The sequence below is a fragment of the Mustelus asterias genome, chromosome 11, assembly GCF_964213995.1.
Source record: "Mustelus asterias chromosome 11, sMusAst1.hap1.1, whole genome shotgun sequence".
Taxonomy (NCBI): domain Eukaryota; kingdom Metazoa; phylum Chordata; class Chondrichthyes; order Carcharhiniformes; family Triakidae; genus Mustelus; species Mustelus asterias.
In genome coordinates, this window is record NC_135811.1 from 35,426,765 (window position 1) to 35,453,018 (window position 26,254).

Below are 26,254 nucleotides of genomic sequence, written 5' to 3' on the forward strand. Positions count from 1 at the left end.
TTTCCCTCAACAGAATACTGCCTGACTTGGCAAGTATCCTCAACATTTTCTGTTTGTATTTCAGATTTTTGGCATCTGTGGAATTTTGTTTTTCAGGAGTGAGTGTTAACTGGTTCTTAAATTTTCTGCATGAACCAGAGCTAAATTTAATAACCTCCCATTTTGTATTTTAGAAATGTTTTGGTACAAGGCATCTATTATTTTTAGTTCCTGGATGTATAATCCAACTTCATTACTTTACGAACACACATCTGTTCATCTGTTTGAATAACGTGTCCAGGATAGTAGAAAGCCATATAATAGTTTCTAATGATTTACCTTTGTATTTAACAAAGTTTCTTCTTGGTTGATAGTTTGGACAAACTATACAGAAGATAGATTTAACTTGTATGGTACTTTAGTGACATTCTAAATTCAATAAATAAGAGTTCTCCATTATTTAAAGTGTTAAAGACCAGTCTAATAGGCAGTTTGAATTGATGTTCAAAATTAGGTATTCTCATTGAGCAAGCTTTAATTGTGTCAGCTAAGTCATCAGTTGGAAAACATCATCGATCAACTCAGTTTATGGGATTAAAAAAAGTAAGAATGTTGCCCATGTTCAAGTACGTGTTCCTGCATCCTGCAAGTTAATTTGAATCTATTTGCACAGATGATTTGATTTACCTGAACTTGTCAGTGTGAGACTTTATTATTGGTTTTCTTTGTTCAACTCACGACACAGTGTTTAGCACTGCTGCCTCACAGTGCCAGGGACCCAAGTTCAATTCCAGCCTCGAGTCACTGTCTGTGTGGAGTTTGCACATTCTCCCCCTGTCTGCGTGGGTTTGTTCCCACAGTCCAAAGATGTGCAGGTTAGGTTGATTGGTCATGCTAAATTGACCTTGGTGTCAGGGGATTAGCAGGGTAAATATGTGATGTTAGGGGAAGAAGGCCTGGGTGGGATCGGTGCAGACTCGATGGACCAAATGGCCTCCTCCTGCACTGTAGGGATTCTATGAACTGAATACTTTAGAAACATAGATCCAATCTATTTATTAGATATCTACAAAACCATCTGCAGGTTAAGATAAAAATCACAGATAATTAAAATATGGCAAATTACTTCAAGAAGTACATGAATTCTAGATCAATCATGTTCTAATCCTCTGCTTATATAATAATATTCTCCGTTGTGAATAATTTACATTCTCCACCGTTCCATAAAATTACTTCCTGAGAATTTTAAATAATTGCAAAAATGAATAATGTAAAATTCCTGCAGAAGAAATAGACAACATAGCTTTATTTAGTTCATTATGTCATTTCAACCCCTCACTATGTTCCTGCTTTGCACATGCATTAATTAATAACATTCCTTGATGTTGCTCAGCTTTCTCTCTGCCATCCTCTTCACAATGTCCCGGAATTCACTTTGTGTTTCCATGCCTCCTTAATACTGAATCATGGTACACTTCTGAATGCTGGCAAAATGTTGAATCAAGGTGGCACAGTGGTTAGCACTGCCACCTCACAGCACTAGGGACCTAGGTTCAATTCCAGGCTTGGGTGACTGGGTGGAGTTTGCACATTCTCCCCCTGTCTGCATGGGTTTCCTCTGGTTGTTTCGGTTTCCGACCACAGTTCAAAGATTTTCAGGTTAGATGGATTGCCCATGGTAAATTGCCTCAGTGTCCCACGAGGTGTAGGTTAGATGGATTAACCATGGTAAATGTGTAGCGTTATGGAGATAGTGTGGGGAGAGAGCCTGGGTAAGATACTCTGTCAGAGAGTCGGTGCAGACTCAATGGGCCGATTAGTCTCCTCCTGCACTGTAGGGATTCTATCAATGATTCTAGGATGTCTTGCTTTCTACTCGAGGTTAATCGCTGACTTGATCCCCTACAACACAAGAGTTATTGGATATGGGCTAGTGGCAGAAACTTGAAACCATGTGTAATCAGTATGCACGTGGAAATCCAGTGTTTACTGATAACATTGCAGAAAGATTGTTTACAGATATGGCATTGGAAAGTGCCAAAGTTAGAATCCTGCAATATACCAGCACACAGGAGAAGAACCCATTCCAAGCCATGGCATGGCTACATTGGAACAGACAGTGCCATAGAAGTGGACAGCCAAAGATTGGAGGAGAATTGAGTGGACAATCATATTAAAAACTAGAGGAATCAGAGAAGAATAATGTGTTGCAATCAAAGTCACATAATTGGATTGCTGGATCCCTGGACGCAGATCTGTGGGGCAGCATGGAGGCATTGGAGGCAAAGGCAGGGATCGGCTTTCGGTAGCCTCCTTCCCCCACTCCCTTTCTTAATGCCGAATCCCTTGATAGGCCACTGAGCACCTGTCAAGAAGGGACTCCCCTTATAAAGTCACAGGCAAACTGACAAGGTTTGCTGGGCAATTTTGGGAGACACTAGAGAGCTGTTTGAATCCCGTTAATTTCCTAAACCACCACTGAAATGCAAAGGACTTGTATAATTGGAGTTAAGTGACTTATTACTAAGCCTAATTGACAACCCTACACCAGTGGGCAGGATTTCCACATCATGTCCTTCCCGCCCACCACTTAATTGGGGATAGTATTCCTCAACATGGGCACAAATACAGAACAGATTATAAAGTTGCAGTTTCTGAAAGAATCAAAAAAACGAAAAAAAAACCCAGATCATAAGTACTAGAATAAACTTCCATAACATGCAGAAAGGCTGATTAAGAAATATTTTTACTCAACAGACCAAAAGTTCAGAATGTAAACCATAATTTTCCACATATAGATTGGGACTCGCATACTGTTAAAGGTTTAGATGGGGTAGAGTTTGTAAAATGTGTTCAGGAGAATTTTCTACATCAGTATATAGAGGTTTCAACTAGAGAGGATGCGATATTGGATCTCTTATTGGGAAATGAGTTAGGGCAGGTGATGGATGTGCGTGTGAGGGAACACTTTGGATCCAGTGATCATAATGCCATTAGTTTCAACCTGATCATGGATAAGGATAGATCTGGTCCTCGGGTTGAAGTTCTGAACTGGAAAAAGGCCAAATTTGATGAAATGATCAGGGATCTGGGAAGTGTGGATTGGCACAGGCTGTTCTCTGGTAAGGATGTAAATGGAAAGTGGGAGGCCTTCAAAGGAGAAATTTTGAGAGTGCAGAGTTTGTATGTTCCTGTCAGGATTAAAGGCAAAGTAAATAGGAATAAGGAACCTTGGTTCTCGAGGGAGATTGTAACACTGATTAAGAGGAAGAGAGAGTTGTATGAGATGTACAGGCAGCAAGGAACAGATCAGATGATCGAGGAGTATAAAAAGTGCAAGATGCTACTTAAGAGGGGAATCAGGAGGGCTAAAAGAAGACATGAGGTTGCTTTGGCAGACAGAGTGAAGGAAAATCCAAAGAGCTTCTATAGGTATGTTAGGAGCAAAAGGATAGTGAGGGATAAAATTGGTCCTCTTGAAGACCAGAGTGGTAGACTGTGTATGGAACCAAAAGAGATGGGGGAGATACTAAATGGTTTTTTTGCATCCGTATTTACTGAGGAATCGGGCATAGAGTCTACGGAAATAGGGCAAACAGGTAGGGAGGTCATGGAACCTTTACAGATTAAAGGGGAGGAGGTGCCCGCTGTCTTGAGGCAAATCAGAGTGGATCAATCCCCAGGACCGGACAGGGTATTCCCACGGACCTTGAGGGAAGCTAGTGTTGAACTTGCAGGGGCCCTGGCAGACATATTTAAAATGTCAGTATTCACGGGGGAGGTGCCGGATGATTGGAGGGTGGCTCATGTTGTTCCGTTGTTTAAAAAAGGTTCCAAAAGAAATCCGGGAAATTATAGGCCAGTAGGTTTGACGTCGGTGGTGGGCAAGTTATTGGAAGGTGTGATAAGGGATAGGATCTACAAATATTTGGATAGACAGGGATTTATTAGGGAGAGTCAACATGGCTTTGTGCGTGGTAGGTCATGTTTGACCAATCTATTAGAGTTTTTCGAGGAGGTTACCAGGAAAGTGGATGAAGGGAAGGTGGTGGATGTTGTCTACCTGGATTTCAGCAAGGCCTTTGACAAGGTCCCTCATGGGAGGTTAGTTAGGAAGGTTCAGTCGCTAGGTATACATGGGGAGGTAGTAAATTGGATTAGACACTGGCTCAATGGAAGAAGTCAGAGAGTGGTTGTGGAGGATTGCTTCTCTGAGTGGAGGCCTGTGACTAGTGGTGTGCCGCAGGGATCGGTGTTGGGTCCATTGTTGTTTGTCATCTATATCAATGATCTGGATGATAATGTGGTAAATTGGATCAGCAAGTTTGCTGATGATACAAAGATTGGAGGTGTAGTGGACAGTGAGGAAGGTTTTCAAAGCTTGCAGAGGGATTTGGACCAACTAGAAAAATGGGCTGAAAAATGGGAAATGGAATTTAACGCAGACAAGTGTGAGATATTGCACTTTGGAAGGACAAACCAAAGAAGAACGTACAGGGTAAATGGTAGGACTCTGAAGAGTATAGTTGAACAGAGGGATCTGGGAATACAGGTACAGAATTCCCTAAAAGTGACGTCACAGGTGGATAGGGTCGTAAAGAGTGCCTTTGGTACATTGGCCTTTATAAATCGGAGTATCGAGTATAAAAGTTGGAGTGTTATGGTAAGGTTATATAAGGCATTGGTGAGGCTGAATTTGGAGTATTGTGTACAGTTTTGGTCACCTAGTTACAGGAAGGATGTAAATAAGGTTGAAAGAGTGCAGAGAAGGTTCACAAGGATGTTGCCGGGACTTGAGAAACTGAGTTACAGAGAGAGATTGAATAGGTTGGGACTTTATTCCCTGGAGCGTAGAAGATTGAGGGGAGATTTGATAGAGGTGTATAAGATTTTGATGGGTATAGATAGAGTGAATGCAAGCAGGCTTTTTCCGCTGAGGCTCGGGGAGAAAAAGACCAGAGGGCATGGGTTAAGGGTGAAAGGAGAAAAGTTTAAAGGGAATATTAGGGGGGGCTTCTTCACGCAGAGAGTGGTGGGAGTGTGGAATGAGCTGCCGGATAAAGTGGTAAATGCGGGGTCACTTTTAACATTTAAGAAAAACTTGGACGGGTTCATGGATGAGAGGGGTGTGGAGGGATATGGCCCAAGTGCAGGTCAGTGGGACTAGGCAAAAAATGGTTCGGCACAGACAAGAAGGGCCAAAAGGCCTGTTTCTGAGCTGTAATTTTCTATGGTTCATATTATCCCACGATGTAGTGCAGCTTTTTTGAGCTGTCAAATGAAGTTTGATAAAGTATGCAATGATCACGTTTGCAATTTTGAAGATATATTGTGCCGAAGATCTGTAGTTCTGTCTCCTCACGTGATGGTATAAAAACATAGATGTCTATCGTATGAATTTTTCTTTTATTGTTTTTATTATTTGAATTTTAGACTCTTAAGATTTAGAGCACAGTCCATCACACGGTTAATTTAATCCTAAGTATATTATTAGATGTGTTTTCTTTGTGGTCATGTGTGAATGCCCACGGCATTTAACAGTACAACATAGAATACAATACTTAATACTCAACGGGTCATGTCTTAAGCAGTAAGCTATTATATTTGTCATCATAAAATTCATATTGCTCATGAATTGAATTAATAACCATTTGCAGTTTGATTAGAGCAATTGATTTTTCAAATTAACTTGACAATAGAACTTTTTGCATCAACTTACATGTAGGTATTAGTTCACAATGCAATGACAGAATTTTTATTGGAGAAGTAATGTTTACTCTGTTAAAATTATATGTGGGATGACAATATAATAAAAAGACTTGAATGTATGTGTGCACATAAATTCCATTAAGCTGTAATTCCAGGAAGAATTCTGAGGTGCTTCATGCATTATTTCTTTTTTTGTAATTAAAATATATGAAATCTAAGTGTTTTTTAATGCAATATAATACTTGATGAACATTAAACATTGGTTGTTAAACCTCCCTGATGTATTCAGATATATTTCCTGTTAGTTTTTTGTTTTATTTATTGGAATTCTCTTGCTCTAGTAGTTCAGTTGCTGGCTGAACCATGCTCGCTTTACAACTATTGGAGACTGAACATATGGTTGCCTTCAGGGATTGCAAGTTAATAATATTTCACCGACAAAGTACATGGTTACTTCAAGTCAGTTAATAAGCTTGATGAATCACATAGTTGAAACATGTAAATATTGACAAAAAAAGTTAGAACAAAACAATTAAAGGATTCTAGTTAAAACAGATTTATCATAAATTTGTCCTGTTTGCAATAGATGATATGCTATCTTGCAGAGCTGATTGTTCTGTACTGCATGTTGGATTTAGAAAGCCAAGGGAGTAGCCACACGACATGGAAGAGACAACATTATGATCTCTCGACTATTTAACGCTCCAGTTGACCTGAAATAAAGTGGCAGGCCTGATTGTAGTCGGGGCATATATTACCTCATTCCCCTAATTCCCAGGGGTAGTCAACTGATTTACAACCCATTAGATCTTACTCAGCAGAAATAAATTATGGTTGAGATATGATAGAGAATTAATTTAAATTGTAAAAGGCACCCTGAATTTTTTTAACAAAAATAATCCTCTAGTAAACTAATCACTACTTTTAACAACATCCATTGACTTAACTGAAAAATGCAGTTGTGGCAAATGTGACTTTTATGATATAATTATCTGATCTGCAAAGCACCAGGTTGTATAATAGTATCATCAGTCTCTCTATATCATAATAAATGTCAAGACAAATTTATCACTTTACCCTGAGAAAGATTTGTCTGAGGTTCATCATTAGCAAGAGGAAATGCTCCTTCAGCTGTCATAGCATACTAATAACTGAATTCAAAAGTATGTTTTCCCAGCATCCAAAATATTGAAACTATTCAGCAAAGGATTTTGTAAACAATGCGAAAAAAAAGCATGTTTTTAGAATGGGCTGCACAGAGCAGATCAGAGTCAGAAGAACATGGCGGGATTTAGCGTTGAAGAATATTGTATTGGGAAGGGTTTGAAAATGAGCACTGTGCCATGCATTGGAGTACTGGGACATTTGCATGCTCTTTGGACCTGGAAAGCCAATGTTGTACACGATAGTATTGCAATTTGTAATGACCTCTTGGTCAGGATATTGGAACAATAAAAATGTTTTCATTGCAGACCAAAGATGGTGCATTAAATGTCTTCTAACTACAGAATCATACAATGTGGAAGGAAGCTGTTTGGGCCAACATATCAGTACCAGATCTTTGAAAGAGCATAAAATTTGTTCCACTCCCCTGAGCTTTACCCAAGTCCTTACAATATTTTGAAATATATATCCAATTCCCTTTTAAAAAGTACTATTAAATCTGCTAACCACCCTTTCAGGCTGTGCATAAAAACTCACCGATTAAATAATTGTTTCTGTTCTCCACTGCTGCCTCACAGCGCCAGGGACCCAGGTTCAATTCCCGGCTTGGGTCACTGTGTGGAGTTTGCATGTTCTCCCCATGTCTGCATGGGTTTCCTCTGGGTTCTTCGGTTTCCTCCCACAGTCTGAAAGACGTGCTGGTGAGGTGCATTGGCTATGCTAAATTCATATCAGTGCACCTGAACAGGCGCTGGAGTGTGGCAACTAGGGGATTTTCACAGTCATCCCACTTGTGATAAATAAATAAATTTTACTTCTGGTGGCCTTGCCAATTATTGTAATCAGTCCTGTAATTCTGAGAGTTCAGATGAAAGGTCATTTATTGGAAATGTTAACACTATTTCTCTCCACAGATCCTGCCTGGCCTGCTGAGTATCTCCAGCATTTTCTTTTCTTATTTCAAATTCCTCTGCTTCTCCAAAGATGTGCATATTAGGTGGATTGGCCATGCTAAATTGCCCCTTAGTGTTCATGAATGTGTGGGTTGGATGGATTAGCCATGGTAAATGTGCAGGGCGATGGCATGAGCTTGGGTGGGATGCTCTTTTGGAGAGACGGTGCAGACTCAATGGAACAAATGGCCTCCTTCTGCATTGTAGAGATTCTATGATTCTCCAGTCTATCTACGCCATTGAAGTTCCTCATCCCTGGAATCATTCCCATCCATCCTGCTACTGTCCCTTTTATTCCATGGGCTTCCACTTTGCTAACAAGTCAATTGTGTGACACTGGTAGAGGAGATTGGGAGGAAGGGGCTGATGATTGGCGGTAGGTGTGGGGGGTAGAGAAGTGCTGACTTGGATTGGGGGAGGGGAGCCCTTGAGACCTGTGAGCGGAGGGGGAAGTTTATTCCTGTTATGATCGGGGCACTCTTGAAAGGCGACACCTCGATCTCAGTGCAGTCGGGTTTTGTCAGTGTATTGAAGCTCTGCCCCCTGCATGATGGCACGAAACATTATTATTATGATTATTTAACATGATTATTTTTAGGCAGAGTATTGTAAGGTCTGGAGATAAACCGATGCGTTTCTCTGGAGAGAAACATGCCTGGTTTCTCGCCAGAAACAACAAACTGCCATTTTTTGGTAAGACCCCTCCATTTTAGCAAATACCTTTTGAAAATCCATGTGCACTACAGAAACTGCATTGCCCTCATTAATCTTCTCTGTTACCTCATCAACAACTCAAGCAAGTTAGTTGAGCATGATTTGCCCTTATAAATCTGTTTTGGCTCTCAACTAATTTGTGTTTGTCCAAGTGACTGTTAACTTTGTCCAGATTATAGCTTCTAAAAGCTTTTCCACCACCAAGGTTGAACTGACTAATTTGTAATTACTGGACTCTCAAATCCTTCCTTGAAAAGAGAGTTACATTTTTAGTTCTCCAGTCGTGTGGCATTATCCTCACATTTATGGCTAATGCCTCCACAATTTCCACCATTACTCTCTTCCTATCCCCTCATTTTCAATTTTTAGCCCATCCAGTGTCTCAACTTACCCCCTCTTTCACTATGACTTGGGCAGCATCTTCTTCCTCAGTTAAAAACTTTGGTGCAAAGTATTCATTTAGTACTTAAACTATGTCCCTGCCTCCATAACCTAATCCCCTTTAAGGTCACCAATCAGCTCCACATGTCTTTTTAAGCACATGTTTACTATTGATATGGCTATAGAAGACTTTGGGATTTCCTTTTATATTAGCTGCAGCCTTTTCCTACACTCTCACTTTGCTTCTCTTATTTGTTTTTTTCTTCTCCCCTGAGAACTTTCTGTATTCAGCTTGGTTTTCAATTATATTATCCACCTAATATTGGTCATTCACATTCATTTTCTGCTTCATCTTGCACTCTTTATCCCTTCCATCATCAGAGAGCTCTGAATTTATTTTCCCTACCTTTCTCCATCATAGGGATGTACCTTGACTGCACCCAAATGATCTCAGATTCCAACATTGACATAAAAAGGTTTTACGTTTGATGACATTGGAGAATAACTTATTGATTGGTTCAAGAAGAATTTTAAAAAACTCACTGGAATTTTCATAACATATTATTTGATCAAATGATCCAAATGATGTAAAAAATTGGAAGTGGCTTTCCTTTTAAAGAAACCTTGGGTTAGATCAAGAGATGGATCTACCTCATATTAAGTTGACCTTTTTCTACACCCTAGCTATGACTGTAACACTATATTCTGCCCCCTCTCCTTTCTTTCTCCCCTATGGACTCTATGAATGGTATGTTTTGTCTACAATGACATACAGGAAACAATACTTTTCACTGTATCTTAACACATGTGACAATAAATCAAACTTTGCAAGAGCTCCTTGATTGAATACTCGGTCAAATGCTGCCTTGACATCGAGAGCAGTCACTCTCACCTCAGCCCTGCAGTTCAGCTCTTTTATCCATGTTTGAACCAAGGCTGTATTGAGTCAGGAGCTCATTGATCCTGGCGAAACTCAAAGTCAGCATCAATGCGCAGGTTATTGCTAAGCAAATGTTTTTGATAGCGCAGTTGATGATCCCTTCCATCACTGATGGGGCGGTAATGGCTGGGTTGGATTTGTCCTTTTTTTTGTGTTTAGGATGTTCCTGGGCAGTGTTTCACATTGTCAGGTAGATGCCAGTGTTGGAACTGTATCGGAACAGCTTGGCAAGGTGCGTGGCAAGTTCTGGAGCACAAATCTTCAGTACTATTGCCAGAATAGAACAAAGAACAGTACGGAACAGGAACAGGCCCTATAGCCCACCAAGTCTGTGCCGACACATATTTTCTTGCCTCTATGTGGTCCATATCCCTCTATTCTCTACCTATTCATGTATCTATCCAGGTGCCTCTTGAACGTTGTTATAGAATCTGCTTCCACCACCTCCTCCCTTACATTTCTTTTAAACTTCCCCCTCTCACTTTCAACCTGTGCCCCTGAGTAATTGACTCTTCGACCCTGGGAAAAAGACTCTGACTATCCACTCTATCCATAATCTTGTCATAATCTTGTAAACCTCTATCAGGTTCCCCGACCTCATCCTCCAATGAAAAAAATCCAAGTTTGTACAACCTTGCTTCATAGTCCATATCCTCCAAACCAGGCAACATCCTGTAAATCTCTTCTGCACCCTTTGCAATACATCAACATCCTTCCAGTAGTGTGGCAAACAGAATTGTACCAACAGTACTCAAAATGTGGCCTAACCTTATACAACTGCAACATGATTTTCCAATTTCTATCCTCAGCGCCCTTACCGATGAAGGCCAGCATGTCATACGCCTTCTTGACCACCTTGTCCACCTGAGTTGCCACTTTCAGGGAACTGTGGATCTGCACACTTAGATCCCTCTGGTATGCTAACATTTCTAAGGGCTCTACCATTTATTGTATACTTCTGCAGTACACCTTCCAAATCGCATCACCTCACATTTGTCTGGGTTAAATTCCAGCTGCCATCTTTCAACCCAGGTCTCTAGCCAATTTATATCCTGCTGCATTCTCTGACAATCCTCCTCATTATCCGCTACTCTGCCCATTTTTGTATCAACTGCAAATATACTAATCAGATTTTCTTCCAAATCCTTTATATATATATATATTGCAAACAATAGAGGCTCCAGCATTGATCCTTGTAGAACACCGCTTGTCACAGACCTCCAGTTAGAAAAGTACCCTTCCTCTGCTACTCTCTGCTTTTTATGCCCAAGCCAGTTTTGTATCCATCTTACCAGATCACCTCGGATCCCATATGACTTCACCTTCTGTATCAGCCTGCCATGAGGAACTTTATCGAACGCTTTACTAAAGCCCATGTGTACAACATCCCCTGCCCTGCCCTGGTCAATTTTTCTTGTCACTTCCTCAAAGAACTCAATCAAGTTTGTGAGACATGATCTCCCCTTCACAAAACCATGCTGCCTATTGGCTTCCAGATATGAGTACATCCTGTCCCAAAGAATCTTCTCCAATAATTTTCCCACCATTGATGTAAGGCTCACAGGCTTGTAATTTCTTGGATTGTCTTTTCTCCCCTTCTTAAACAGAGGAACAATGTTAGCTACTCTCCAATCTTTAATGTTTTTCAAAACCTTCAATACCATCTCCCTTTTTATATCAACATATCCTCGAATGTCAATATCCTCATTTCTACACTCACCATCCACCACACCCTTCCCCTTTGTGAATACTGATACAAAGTACTCATTAAGGATCTCACCTTCCTCATCTGGCTGCACACACAAATTCCTTCCACTGTCCATGAATGGACCTACCCTTTCCTTAGCTACCCTCTTTCTCCTTACATATGCATAAAAAGCCTTAGGATTCTCCTTAATCCTGCCTGCCTAGGACATTTCATGGCCCCTTTTTGCATTCCTAAGTCCCTGTTTAAGCTCTTTCCTGCTATCTTTGTGTTCCTCAAGAGCCTTATCTGTTTTCAATTTCCTGAAATTTTTGAATGCCTCCTTCTTTTTCACTAAGCTCACAATCTCTCTTGTCATCCAGGGTTCCCGAATCTTGCCATCTTTATCCTTCATTTTTACAGAGATATATTTGTCCTGAATTGTTAACAACTGACTTTTAAAAGACTCCCACATATCAGATGTGGATTTACCCTCAAACAGTCACCCTCAGTCTACGTTCCAAAAGGTGGGTATCTACAGGCCGGTTAGCTTAACGTCTGTAGTTGGGAAATTGCTGGAATCCATCATTAAAGAAGAAATAGCAGGACATCTGGGAAAAAATGGTTCGATCAAGCAGACGCAGCATGGATTCATGAAGGGAAAGTCGTGTTTGACAAATTTACTGGATTTTTATGAAGATGTAACGAGTGCGGTTGACAGAGGGGAACCGGTGGATGTGGTGTTTTTGGATTTCCAGAAGGCGTTCGATAAGGTGCCTCACAAAAGGTTGCTGCAGAAGATTAGGGTACACGGAGTTGGGGGTAAAGTGTTAGCGTGGATTGAGGATTGGCTATCTAACAGGAAGCAGAGAGTTGGAATAGATGGGTGCTTTTCTGGTTTGCAGTTGGTGACTAGTGGCGTGCCGCAGGGATCGGTGCTGGGGCCTCAACTGTTTACCATATACATAGACGATCTGGAGGAGGGGACCGAGTGTAGGGTAACAAAGTTTGCAGATGATACAAACATGAGTGGGAAAGCGAATTGCGTGGAGGATGTGGAAAGTCTGCAGAGAGATTTGGATAGGCTAAGTGAGTGGGCGAGGATCTGGCAGATGGAGTATAACGTTGACAAGTGTGAGGCTATCCACTTTGGAAGGAATAATAGTAAAATGGACTATTATTTAAATGGTGAAAAATTACAACATGCTACTGTGCAGAGGGACCTGGGGGTCCTTGTGCATGAATCGCAAAAACTCAGTTTGCAGGTGCAGCAGGTGATCAAGAAGGCAAATGGAATGTTGGCCTTTATCGCGAAGGGGATGGAGTATAAAAGCAGGGAGGTCTTGCTGCAATTGTACAAGGTACTGATGAGGCCGCAACTAGAGTACTGTGTGCAATTTTGGTCCCCTTATTTGCGGAAGGATGTATTGGCCTTGGAGGGAGTACAGAGAAGGTTCACCAGGTTGATACCGGAGATGAGGGGGTTAGCTTATGAGGAGAGATTGAGTAGATTGGGCCTGTACTCGTTGGAGTTTAGAAGGCTGAGGGGAGATCTTATAGAGACATATAAGATAATGAAGGGGCTGGACAGGGTAGAGGCAGAGAGATTCTTTCCACTTAGAAAGGAAACAAGAACTAGAGGACACAGCCTCAAAATAAGGGGGAGTCAGTTTAGGACAGAGTTGAGGAGGAACTTCTTCTCTCAGAGGGTAGTGAATCTCTGAAATTCTCTGCCCATTGAAGCAGTGGAGGCTACCTCGTTAAATATGTTTAAGTCACAGGTAGATAGATTTCTGATCAATAAGGGAATTAAGGGTTATGGGGAGCGGGCGTGTAAGTGGAACTAAACCACTATCAGATCAGCCATGATCTTATTGAATGGCGGGCAGGCTCGAGGGGCTAGATGGCCTACCTCTGCTCCTATTTCTTATGTTCTTATGTTCCCTACTCCTGCCTAATACTGTCGTAGTTAGCCTTCCCCCAGTTTAGCACTTTCACTCTGGGACTGCTCTATCCTTTTCTACAAGTACCTTGAATCTTATAGAAATGGTCCCCACTGAGATATCAATCACCTGGCCTGGCTTGTTTCCCAAACCAGGTCTAAGATAACTCCTTCCCGAGTTGGACTATCTACATATTGCCTCAAGAAGCACTCTTGGACACTGAACAAACTTTGCCCTGTCCAAGCCCCTGGCACTAAAGGAATCCCAGACCATGTTGGGAAGTTAAAATCCCCCATTACAACAATCAGGTCAGAAGGATAAGGATAGCAGATTTCCTTTCCTAAAGGAAGGATTACTAGTCCAGTAACAAAACCATTACACCACCACCTCCCCAGTAGAAGTGCTTACAATAGAAACGTGTTATTCATTGTTGACAACTGCCCTGCGCAACTTGAAATTTCGACTCAAACACAAGTGAAATTTGTCTGGCTTTCAATAAGGTTCATGTCACACTATCTGTAACCCCCACGACTTGCCTGGGCTTGCAAAATCTCACTAACTGTCCTGTCTGGAGACAATACACATCTCTTTAACCTGTGCTTAATGCTCTCTCCACTCACATTGTACCTTTAAGACTTGATTACCTGTAAAGACTCGCATTCCAACCATTATGTTGTAAATTGAGTTTGTGTCTTTATATGCCCTGTTTGTGAATAGAATTCCCACTCACCTGATGAAGGGCAGCGCTCCGAAAGCCAGTGGCTTTTGCTACCAAATATACCTGTTGGACTTTAACCTGTTGTTGTGAGACTTCTTACTGTGTTTCAATAAGAACAGCAGTTAAGCTACAGCAGATGGAAACTGGAGTTATCAGTCTTGGATCACCATGGGACATTTCTGGCTAGACAAAAGCTAACTTCTTATGGAGTCAATAAAGAATTTGTGATATCTTTGCTGAATGCAATGAATTTTGTTGTTGGAAGTTGGGACCATGTGACTGAACAGCATCCCGAGCTGCTTTTGCCATGCAGGTATCATTACGAAAGGGAGTGAAGAATTTGGCAGTGTTCAAAGAGTTTGAAATTATCCCTCAGTTGCAGAATATTTGTGCGTGTCCTTCACAAAGTGGACAGGTTGTGTTGCATTGGTCCAAACCAGAATTACATAATGAAATTAGGGAGGATTACAGGAATTTTGAAGATGTTGACATTCCTTCTCCTCCTCCAGCCCCAGCAATTTGTCTCCATATGCATTCTGTCATTTGCTATGATATGCAGTGCTCAATTTAGAACTGGTTTGACTCAAAATATCAGTTAGTCTGATAAAGTTTAAAGAAGCAATCACTTGTGATTTAGTCTTGAAGATAAAACAGACCAAATCAACTGTTAAACATGTGAATTATTACAGTGTCGTTAACAATTAGAAAAGTAAAATATTGGATTTTAAAATTATTAAAATAATACCTTCATAAACATTTGCAAATACCTCCACACTGTTCTCAGGAAAGTTTCTGCACTTCTGTTACAGTACTTGGAATCCCATTATTTTGACCAGTCCAATAGGATATAAAGCCAGGATTCAACTGTACTTTCCACATGCAAGAGGAAAACTTGACAATCCATTACCAAAGACTTTCCCTGTTTAAACTTTTTAAACAACATGTCCTTTCTTAGCTACCTTGGGTATGTTTCTCCCATTGGTATTAATCACATGCAAGTTGATCATCTGATCATTGCCATGCCTCATTGCGTCTGATCATTTATAATATTTGATAGGACTCTGAATTCAATAGATTTCTGAATTAGGTGGAGTTTTATTGTAGAATTGATTCCTGTTGTACCCAGTTTGTAAAGCGTAGAATCACTTTTCATATATTGTAAAGACTGATCACTTTTTAAATCACTCCAATTATTTTGGGACAGTTTTAAAAGAAAGGCAGCTGCTGCTGTCGTTGTAGAATTGACCTGATCATGATCCATTCCAGAACAAAACACAAGAAATTTATTGAGTTGCACAACACTATCTCCTCCTAATTAGGAAAACCAGTCAAGTAATCAAAGGAGGACAAGGCAACATCTTCTGATCCCAATAACAGTGAATGCTGAGATGTTCACTACCGTTGAGGGTTGCAATGGCATCAGATGTTCCAGGGAGCCAATTTACGACACAAGTTCAAACTGCCAGTTCACCAGAAATGGCTCCATGGAAGCCCTTGCTGATGAAATGAGTACCATTTTCAAAGGAAAGTGCCTATCAATCAGTGGAAGGGAACAGGTGCAGAGATTTGTTTTCAACTTTCAAAAGCGGCATTTTTTTCAAACAGCCAGAGATGTCAGTTGATTCAAATCATAGCACAAAACATGACAAAAGAAGCTGACAGGACTTTGCTTTTACAATTTTAGGAGGTTATGGGACTTTAGATAATTGGAAAACTAGTGCAATACATAATAACAATTAAACAATGCTGGTCAACGTAAGGGTCAACTTATTTTGTAGGACAGATTCCTATGATGAATAATAGAAACACATCTGCATTCCAATGTAAGATCTAATTGTGACATTTGAAAGTGTCAAAACAATTTACACTCGCCTTTCAGAAGGTTTACACCTCCTCAATCTGTACCATGGTGGTCACAAACTCTCCAAGGAGGTGCGTTTTTAAAATTTGATTTGATTTTTTATTGTCACATGTATTAACATACAGTGAAAAGTATTGTTTCTTGCGCGTTATACAGACAAAACATACCATTCATAGAGAAGGAAACGAGAGAGTACAGAATGTAGTGTTACAGTCATAGCTAGGGTGTAGAGAAAGATCAACTTAATGCAAGCTAAGTCCATTCAAAAGTCTGACAGCAACAGGGAAGAAGCTGTTCTTGAGTCGGTTGGTGCGTGACCTCAGACTTTTGTATCTTTTTCCTGAAGGAAGAAGGTGGAAGAGAAAATGTCCAGGGTGCATGGGGTTCTTAATTATGCTGGCTGCTTTGCTGAGGCAGTAAGAAGTGTAGACAGAGTCAATGGATGGGAAGCTGATTTGCGCAATGGATTGATCTTTTGTAGTTCTTTGCAGTCTTGGGCAGAGCAGGAGCCATACCAAGCTGTGATACAACCAGAAAGAATGCATTCTATGGTGCATCCGTAAAAGAGTCGTAGCTGACATGCCGAATTTCCTCAGTCTTCTGAGAAAGTAGAGGCGTTGGTGGGCTTTCATAACTATAGTGTCAGCATGGGAGGACCAGGACAGGTTGTTGGTGATCTGGACACCTAAAACTTGAAGCTCTCGCCTCTTTCTACTTCGTCCCCATTGATGTAGACAGGGGCAAGTTCTCCTTTACGCTTCCTGAAGTCGATGACAATCTCCTTCGTTTTGTTGACATTGAGGAAGAGATTATTGTTGCCGCACCTGTTCACCAGGCTTTCAGAACCCATGCCAGCACACACAAATAGTATGCGAAAGGAATTAAATTTTCCTGTGGTCCTCACAATGGGGACCCTGTCCTTGAAAAGGTGTGTATGTAATTTGCACCAAGGCTTTCCTGCACCTGCCAAAAGATCACACAAAAATTGCACAAACTCAGGAAGGCACAGGAAAATTGTTTTTCTAATAAACCAAACTAAGTTCAGTATTTTGTGACTTGATTTGCATCTCCATTGGGGGATGGAAATTTGGTCCAGGGCTATTAGGCAAAACGTAATATGATGAAATTATAGCGATGGTTTGGGGTTTCCTTAATGGTTTGGCTCATTTATGTCGTTTAACTTCAGCCTAAGAGAAAAGGTCTATTTCCAAAAGTCATGATGCCTCATGCTCCTCTTATTATTCACTTAATAAGAAACAGTTGTCTTCAATTGGCTGGATTATCTTAACATTTTTGCATTTTGCCAGAAGATATAACTGAATTGAGCTTTTAAGTTAATAAAGCCCACAATGTTTTTCAATTTATACATGAGTTTTAGATGGCTTTGCTTTCTAATTAAATAATTTATTGCTGAAGATATGATAGAAAGCCATCTACTCATCATTTGAAATGTTTAATGTTCAGAAATTTGAATTATTCAATAAGCAAATGTAAATAATGTAATATGGGAGCTTAGCATTAAAAATGGATTGATATGATATGAATTAAGCATTTTTCAATTAAGAAAAGTAAACTATTATATTTTGATATTATGACCTCAGTAAAGCGAATATGAATGTGCAGGATTTTGTTCAGATGTTCAATGCTGGACTTCGTCAAACTGATTGTACTTATTATCTGTTCCCTTCAGCAGATCAGTTCTCCTTGTACCCAGTTTAATTATACCTGTGCTGCTCTTCTATGAGAATTGCTTTTTATCTCAGGATAACTTTTTTTGTATTAAATCACAGGCTTCTTTCTAAATGTTCATTGCAATGAAATGGCAGAGGTATGACCTTAATCAAATCATTCACTGATCCATTGTACACAACTGAATGATTCATATTTAAAAATGCGTACAGTAGGATTGACTGAAATTGAACATGCACTCCTTTCCAAGAAAACTTAACAGAAATAGCTTTGAACCAAAACCTCCGACCTCCCTCTCGGATCTTGCTATATAATATAAAATGCCACAGCATTATTTTAGTTCCTTCTGTTCTTTCAGATCATCACTCTTAGTTTTGGTTTGAAGTTGTCATTCAGAGTTAAAACTCATCTGGCTGCTTCAGACTAAATAATCCAGCAGGGACAAATGGCAGAATCTTGTATCCTCTAATTGGAATCTCTGGGTAGTAGAGGACAACCTCTGCCCATAATGACAATGCATCCTGCTTCACATTTAGGTTCAGGGCTATTTCCAACAATAACAATTTGCATTTGTATTGCACTTTCATTGAGTAAGATATCCCAAGGCACTTCACATAGATATAACTGACCAAAAATTAGCAACACACTATTCAAGGAAACATTAGGGAAGAGAAAAGGTGAACTTTAGGGACCACTTTAAGGTGGAAACAGAGATGGAGGGATTTGTGGAGAAAATTCCAAAGTTTAGGGCATACTTGGATGGTTTCAGGCAAAGCTGCCAACGGTGGTGCAAAGTAATTGGGGAATGCACATGAGTCCGGAGTTGGAGGAAAGTTGAAGGGTTGGAGTAGGTTCAGCAGGCGAGTAGAGTAATTCGGGGTTGAGTGGTAGGGATTTTAGAAGGGAGAAATATAAGGGCATATGATGAGAAGGAACAGGAAACAGGAAATGCCCACTGGGTAAAGAGAAGGAAAAGAAAAAAAATGATGGAAACAAATGAGCTGAGGTCAAAAGTGCACATGAACTGTAACATAGAAACTAGTCCTTGTTTTTATGTGCTAAAACAGAATATATCACTTTTACATTGTCACAATTCATTTTATGAAGAATCCACATGTATTTTGGGTTTAAACCAGCAAGAGGCTGTGGTTCAGAAGAGGAGTCAATAGCAATTATAATAATCAAGTAGGCTTCTGTATAGGTGAAGCTTTTAAATTAGCAATGTACAATAAAGCTACGGTATGAATTACTGGCTGTTGAACAAAGCTGCCCAAGTGATTTACGTATATACAGAGACATGTCCAAGTGGACATAGATTTTGGAATCAAGCTCCTTGGCTTTCTTTGGGAAACCGTAACAAATTGAAAGTGAAATTTTACTGTGTTAGGCCTCAGAAATTTCCCACAAAATTTCCTACATACTGGCAACCTCCATTTCGGCTACAAAATTGGAAAAAACAAACTTAAAATCTCAAGACTTCTTCTTTGTACTTTCTAAGGCAAACTGCATGTGCTCTTGCACAGAAAGAAATAATTCTGGAAAAGTTATCCAACCCCTGCTAATCTTAGAAGGGAGTGCTTGGATCGAATGGGCATCTTTTAGACCTGGTGTTCAAATAAGATGAATAGATCAAGATACATACAAATATACGAATTAGGATTAGGAGTAAGCCACTCGGCCCTTCGAGCGTGCTCCACCATTCAATAAGATCATGGCTAATCTGATTGTAACTTCAGCCCCATATTCCTGCCTACCCCCATAACCTTTCACCCCTTTGTTAATCAAAAATCAATCCAGTTCTGCCTTAAACATATTCAAAGACTCTACTACCACTGCCTTTTCAGGAAGAGAGTTCCTCTGAAAGAAGAAAATACTGCTCAGCTCTGTCTTAAATGAGCAACCCCTTATTTTCAAAAAATGACCCCTAGTTCTAGATTCTCCGACAAGACGAAGCGTCCCCTCCACATCCACCCTGTCAATACCCCGCAGGATCTTAAAGGTTTGTCAGTTTAGTTAAATGTTGTGTTTTGTTTAATTCTTTCATGGACTCTTGGTGTCGCTGGCTCGGTCAGCTTTTCACAGTAACTTCATTGCAGTGTTAATGTAAGCCTACTTGTGACTAATAAATGCACTTTTGTTGCCCATTCTTAATTGCTTTCCTATGGAGTCATTTGCTTGACATTTTACAGAGCAATTAAGCGTTAACCACTGATGTCACATGTAGACCAGACCAGATAAAGACAGCAGATTCCCTTCCCTAAAAGGGCATCAGTGAACCAGATCATTTTTTCCAATAATCATCATCTTGGAGACCAGCTTTTCATTCAATATTTATTAATTTAATTTAAATTCATCCAGCTACCATGGTGAGATTTGAACCTGTGTTCCCAGAGCACTAGCCTGGACCTCTGGATTATTAGTCCAGGACATTACACCATGCCACTGTCTCCTCCACCCCCAAGTATTGAATGGTAGGCTGCCTGAGGAGTGTAAAATGGAGAAAGTAGTCGAGGCCTGGATGTTGCAGAACATGCCCTGTTCCACTGAAAAAATGACCAGGAGCAGAAGGGAAATCCATTATCTATTTTGTAAAAGAATCAAGAAAATGGTAAAGAAATTGACTTTCAGTGTGAATAAAGTTGTTATTACCATAGCTAAATATATTTTGAGCAGTTTGTAGAGATAATAGAAAATAATTGCAAATGGGAAAAACAAAAGACAAGTGATAATCTGGAGCAGGGAAGAGAGATTTTAGAAGGGGCCTTTGATTTAAAGTTGTCCCGACTTAGTTCAGCAACCTCGCCTCGATTCTGGCTAAGGCTGCCTGGCTGTGGTATGGCCTTGTCCTTGGTTGCCAGCCTTCCTCAGCCATGGCCTAGGGGGTCATGTCGCCCCTGTTGCTCTTCCCCTTGGCCAAGACAACCTTGGTTTGCCTCGCTACTGGCTTAGTTTGCCTGCCTGGCTATCTGTCCTCACCCTATCTGGGTTGCCCACCCTACCTCAACTATTGATCTCGGGGTCGAATTACCCCACTGCACCCCTCAATGGCTGTGAACGCCATCACTGCCCTTGCACCTCACTTTGCGTTCCACTTGACAACGATCTTGCAGTTGTGCTGACTCACTTGTTGCCTATCTGACCACCTCGGCTTGTTGCCCAGCCCTGCTGGTCTAGTCGAGTTGCTCCGCCGCACTACTCCCCTCCATGACCATCAGCTTCTTCTCAGCCCTCACACCTCACCAAGTTCTACTCGATGATGACGACCTCACAGTTGTGCTGGCTCATTGGCTGCCTGTCTGGCTATCTGGCCTCCTCAGTCCCCTGGCCCTGGGTCAGAAATTTCTGCTGCTTTTTTTAATACCTTTATGTTGCCTGCCTACCCTCCTCAGCCCTGCTGCTCCCTCTGATGACTGCCAGCCAGCACCTGCCTTCCCGCTTGGCCCTCACAGACTCTCACCTCCAAGACAAACTTGACGACCTCGCTGTTGGCCCAGGCTGCCTGCCTGGCTATCTGGCTTCCTCAGCCCTGGGTCACAAACCTGGCTGCTGCTGCTTTTCCAGATATTTTTCAGAGATCCTCGCTCCCTCCCTCCAACTCACCATCACCTCGACCAACCAGAGCCCAATGTTGCTCTGCAATGCCTGCTGGATAGGCTCCATTGTAAACAGATTCAGAGCTATCAGGCTCTGATTGGTGCTCCCAAAGCCATTGGCCAGCACGGAGACCCCCCATTTGGTCGGGGCCCTGTGCCTGGGCACAAAGTGTTTCATTGTAAGTCTACCTTTGTATTGTAGTCTGCACTGTTGATCCAGGAGGTTGGCAACAATTGAATTTGATTTCACCCACCACCATCATTCATGATTTTTTGTTTGAACCCTGTGCATTTACAATAAAGCAATAATTAAAAATTTTGTGAGATGATCCGCAAGTGGGGAGGGTGAAACTGGAAAAGTATTCATGGTGGCCTCTCGGGTATTGCGTTGATGATCCTGATAATTCTGGTATGCTACCTATGGTGTTTTAAGTTTGGACAGCAAGCTTTTCACTTAGATTAGTCAGTGGCGATTGTGAGAAGTCAGTGATAACATTTTCTTCTCAAGGTGGGGAGATCTGTAAAACCTGATGCCCTATAAACTCAAAATCTTAATTTTATTGAATATTATAGCAATAGCACTCTCTCTTTCTCTCTCTAATGAAAAGATCTTCCAGAGTAGCTTGTTGGGCTGTCAACAGACCTGTTATATCCTTTATTTATCTCTGCCAAGCACAAGTCTCCTGCACAAGCTGTGAAACAAGACATTCCTAAAGCCTGATGAAGGATCATCCAGACTCGAAACGTTAGCTCCATTCTGTCCCCACAGATGCTGTCAGACCTGCTCAGATTTTCCAACATTTTCTGTTTTTGTTTCAGATTTCAGCATCCGCAGTAATTCACTTTTATCATTCCTAAAGTCTGATATGGTTGGGTCTCATGACCCAAATGTAAATCGACTGACGAAGCAATGTGCTCTCAAAAATGAAAATTTTTTTGTAAATAGATAGTTATTTACAGCAATTTTAGTTGTCTAGATGCCCAATTTCTGCTCAACATGTTGGATGAAAACTACCTCTAATGCTATCACACTTCTGAGACATTTAAGGAAATTAGAATCAATAAAAAACTGTAAGTGTTTGTGTATAACTTGGACTGCTTCTGTCTTACATGTGCTGGTTTAAAGTTTGCTACCAATGCCAAGTTTAGGATTATGACTAAGGAAGAGTATAAGAGCTGGTAGATGGGATAATGCAATGGGCTGATGTGTTGCAATTGTAGTTCAACGCAAAAAAAATCTGAAGTCGAACATTTTGGAAAAAGTTGCAATTTTTTGGAAAGATCTACAGGTATTCATATATATATATTTAAAGATAAATAAATAAACTGGCATGAAGAGGCAAATAGAATTTTGTGTTTTATCTGAAAGCATTGAATGCAGAAGCAATAGATTAACACAGCCATTAGCACTGCTGCCTCACAGTGCCAGGGACTTGAGTTCGATTCCCGGCTTGGTTCACTGTGCAGAGACTGCACGTTCTTCCCGTGTCTGCATGGGTTTCCTCTGACTGCTCCGGTGGGTTTCCTCTGACTGCTCCAGTTTCTCCCACAGTCCGAAAGACATGCTGGTTACCGCATTGGCCATGCTAAATTCTCCCTCAAAGTACCCGGACAGGAGCGGAGTGTGGCAACTAGGGGATTTTCGCAGTACCTTCATTGCAGTAAGCCTACTTATGACTAATACATAAACTTAAACTTAATTTTGTACAGGTTGTTAGTTAGTCCACAGTAGAGTATTCCAATCATCCTGTGTATTAGAGCTGTGGAAATGTTACAGTGAAGCTTCACTGGTATAATGCAGGAATAAGGGGTTACAGCTATGAAGAAGGGCTCAGAAAATTATTAATAAAAGGTTAAAGAGAGAAACTAAGAGATTTCACACTCATGAAATGTTTTGATTACCAGATTGTTTCCACTAGTTGAGAAATCAGTAATAAAAAACAGGATTGTCGATAGAAACTGACAGGACAAGTTAGGATTCATTTCAATTCCTTGTACCAAGTGAATATTTAAGATAATTAATTTAAATTTAGAAGGGACTTGAAATCGCATTTCAAAAACAGGAATATGCGATATTGGGAAAGTATTGAGATTACTCCTGTTGAAGAGCGAGCAACAGAACAGGTGTGGTGTTGGAATAATCCAAACAGTCAATATCATTAATAATTTCTCTTCTGTTTAATCATGTATTAATAAATATTGGCATTTTTACAATATTCCTATGTTGTTGGAAGTTGGTGCCTTTTTCCACAAAGGCTCACCAAGTCGGAGTCTCAATGGCAGCTGTTTGCACTAAACTACATAGGCTGATAATACCTGCTACAAGACCCAGCTGCAGCATCCTAAGAGCAGGCCTTACGCAAAGCAGACAGCTCAGTGGTGCTTCTCTCTCGCCTCCTCCTCTCCCACCCCCCCCCCCCCCCCCCCCGCCTTCCGGCCTCCAAAACACAGTTGAGAAGGTCCTTAGTTTCCAGCAAACCACCTTCATTGTGCTTGCCCTGCTGTTAATCCTTCATGCTAGGTGCATCAAAACAAACAGACCTTTCTAAGTCATTCTGTAACCCGTCCAGAATGCCAATCAGTGCTTTGATTCTGGGGTGTGACACAGGGTGACAGTGCCTCCTCATGAGAAGTATTATCCCACTTTAAGGTATCTTCTTCTCGAGGTTCTCAGCACTCAGTGATCTGCAGAAGAGAAAGGGAGTAAGAGATAGTTTGGCATAGATTGCACATTGCATTTGACGTATTTCACAATATTGTCAGGCTGGCAGTTTTTCTGAGTTATGTGAAGGGATGTAAGAAACAACCAGAGACCCTGTTCTCAAATTCTCAGCCTCAATACCTCCAATCCAGGCAGCTGCTGAAGGCAGTTACTCCTCTCTCTTGTGTTATGTACCATTTTCTCCTGCAGAATAAAAGTCATTCATTTGTTTTGACTTTTAACTTTTGACTATTAATTAAAATGTCCTTTGTGTATGTAGCACATTCACTTTGTATTCTGTATTATTCAGCACGTTTTGATCTCTGAAATAATATTGCAAACAAAATGTTTATATTCAAAGGAAGCTGATACGTCATCGAAAATATATTTAACAAAATTGGTATTTTTCTTTGTACAATGTTCATTAAGTTGTTTATATTTTCAGGTTCTTTCAGAAATGATATAATTTGAGGAGGCAATTCAGTGTGTTTTTATTTGTTTTTATCTTTCAGAGTCTTCCTCCGAGCAATAAATCAGTATGCAGATATGCTAAACAAGAAATTTCTTGATCAAGCAAACTTTGAGCTACAGGTAAGTGAAGTCAAACCAACATGCTAGGATCTTTGGGTCATACAGTGGGATTTGTCTTGTTTAAAGTAGAAATTATGTTTCTGTTTGCAGATTCTTGTGGGTGACTCTAGGGCACATATTGTAAAAGAAGAATAAAAGTTGCAAAGAATATATCATGAAAATCTCTTTAAATGGAGCTTGTGGGGATAGATAGTTTTATCTTTTGTGGAGAGAGAGAAATGAACTGACAAATCCTCAGAATGCAATATGATTAAGTGATCTTATTGTAAGGTAGTTTGAAACACTGTGGGCGGCACGGTAGCAGAGTGGTTAGCACTGCTGCTTCACAGCTCCAGGGACCTGGGTTCGATTCCCGGCTTGGGTCACTGTCTGTGTGGAGTTTGCACATTCTCCTCGTGTCTGCGTGGGTTTCCTCCGGGTTCTCCGGTTTCCTCCCACAGTCCAAAGATGTGCGGGTTAGGTTGATTGGCCATGCTAAAAATTGCCCTTAGTGTCCTGAGATGCGTAGGTTGGAGGGATTAGTGGGTAGATATGGGGGTAGGGCCTGGGTGGGATTGTGGTCGGTGCAGACTCGATGGGCCGAATGGCCTCTTTCTGTACTGTAGGGTTTCTATGATTTCTATGACTTGAGAGCACTCCACCTGATGATCAACCTTTGGTGTGCATACTCTGTTATTATCGCAGTAAACATGGCAGCCTTCTGCATCATTAACTTCCCATAGACAACAGTGAGATGAATTTACCTGTGAATCTTTTTTAGTGGCAGAGTCCTCTCTTGTCCCAGACAGCCGCCTATAGTATCATTACCATCGATGTTAGTTACAAAGATGTCAATTACTTTAAACTGTAGTAAACCTGATGACTGTTTTGGGCAGTCCAAGCAGCTGTCTGCATTTAACTATGTTACCTATCATTAAGTCCTTATTCCTCATGGTCTCCAGAACTCCTATCATAGCTGCAAGCTCTTCTAATGGATTTCTGAACTAGACATTTACCAGCTTTGTTTTAAAATTCGCTTGGCAATTAAGATGAGAGAATGGATTCAGCTTGTTTAATGTTGAACCAGGCAGAGGTGGGGCAATAAAGAGGCACCTTTCTTGAGATTGTAGAGTGGTTGCATGGCACATTGAGTAACGGCACTATAAATATTCACCAGGTTGAAAGTGGAGAGACGAGAGATGAAAAATCCTTGTGTGCATTTTCAAACTTGTTTGGTTATACCAGACATCAGGTAAAGTGGGAAAATGCATTGAGACCGGCATTCCCACTGTAAGTGATGGATCTTGTGTTGAGTAAAGGTGGAATATTGAAGAAAATACTGGCAGTACCTTAAGGAGATTGTAGAGTCTAGATGCATGAAGCATTGAATAACAACACTTTAAATATTGACAAAGCAAGGAAGAGGAAGGTTCCTTCCATGCATTTTGAAACTTGTGACATTAAAAATCTATCCGAAACACAACTGGCAAAGTAATATTTTGGCTTAACATCTCATAACTAGGATGCATAACAATGCAAAAGTCCTCGCAGTTGAATCATAGGCAGTTTATGGCATAGAAAAAGGCCACCTGGCTGATCGTGTCTACGGCAGTCATAAATTAAGTCAACCAGCCAAGACCATAGAATCATAGTCC

The 26,254-nt window shown here is 40.8% G+C and overlaps 1 protein-coding gene across 5 annotated transcripts in view; it reads left to right on the forward strand.

The window, feature by feature from the left end:
• dock1 (dedicator of cytokinesis 1) overlaps positions 1-26,254 on the forward strand; it is a 617,564-nt gene that overhangs the window by 405,758 nt on the left and 185,552 nt on the right. For all 5 annotated transcript variants that reach the window (XM_078223434.1, XM_078223435.1, XM_078223436.1 and 2 more), the window contains exon 30: positions 24,542-24,620. In XM_078223434.1, the coding sequence (XP_078079560.1) occupies positions 24,542-24,620 (79 nt within the window). The remainder of the gene's footprint in view (positions 1-24,541; positions 24,621-26,254) is intronic.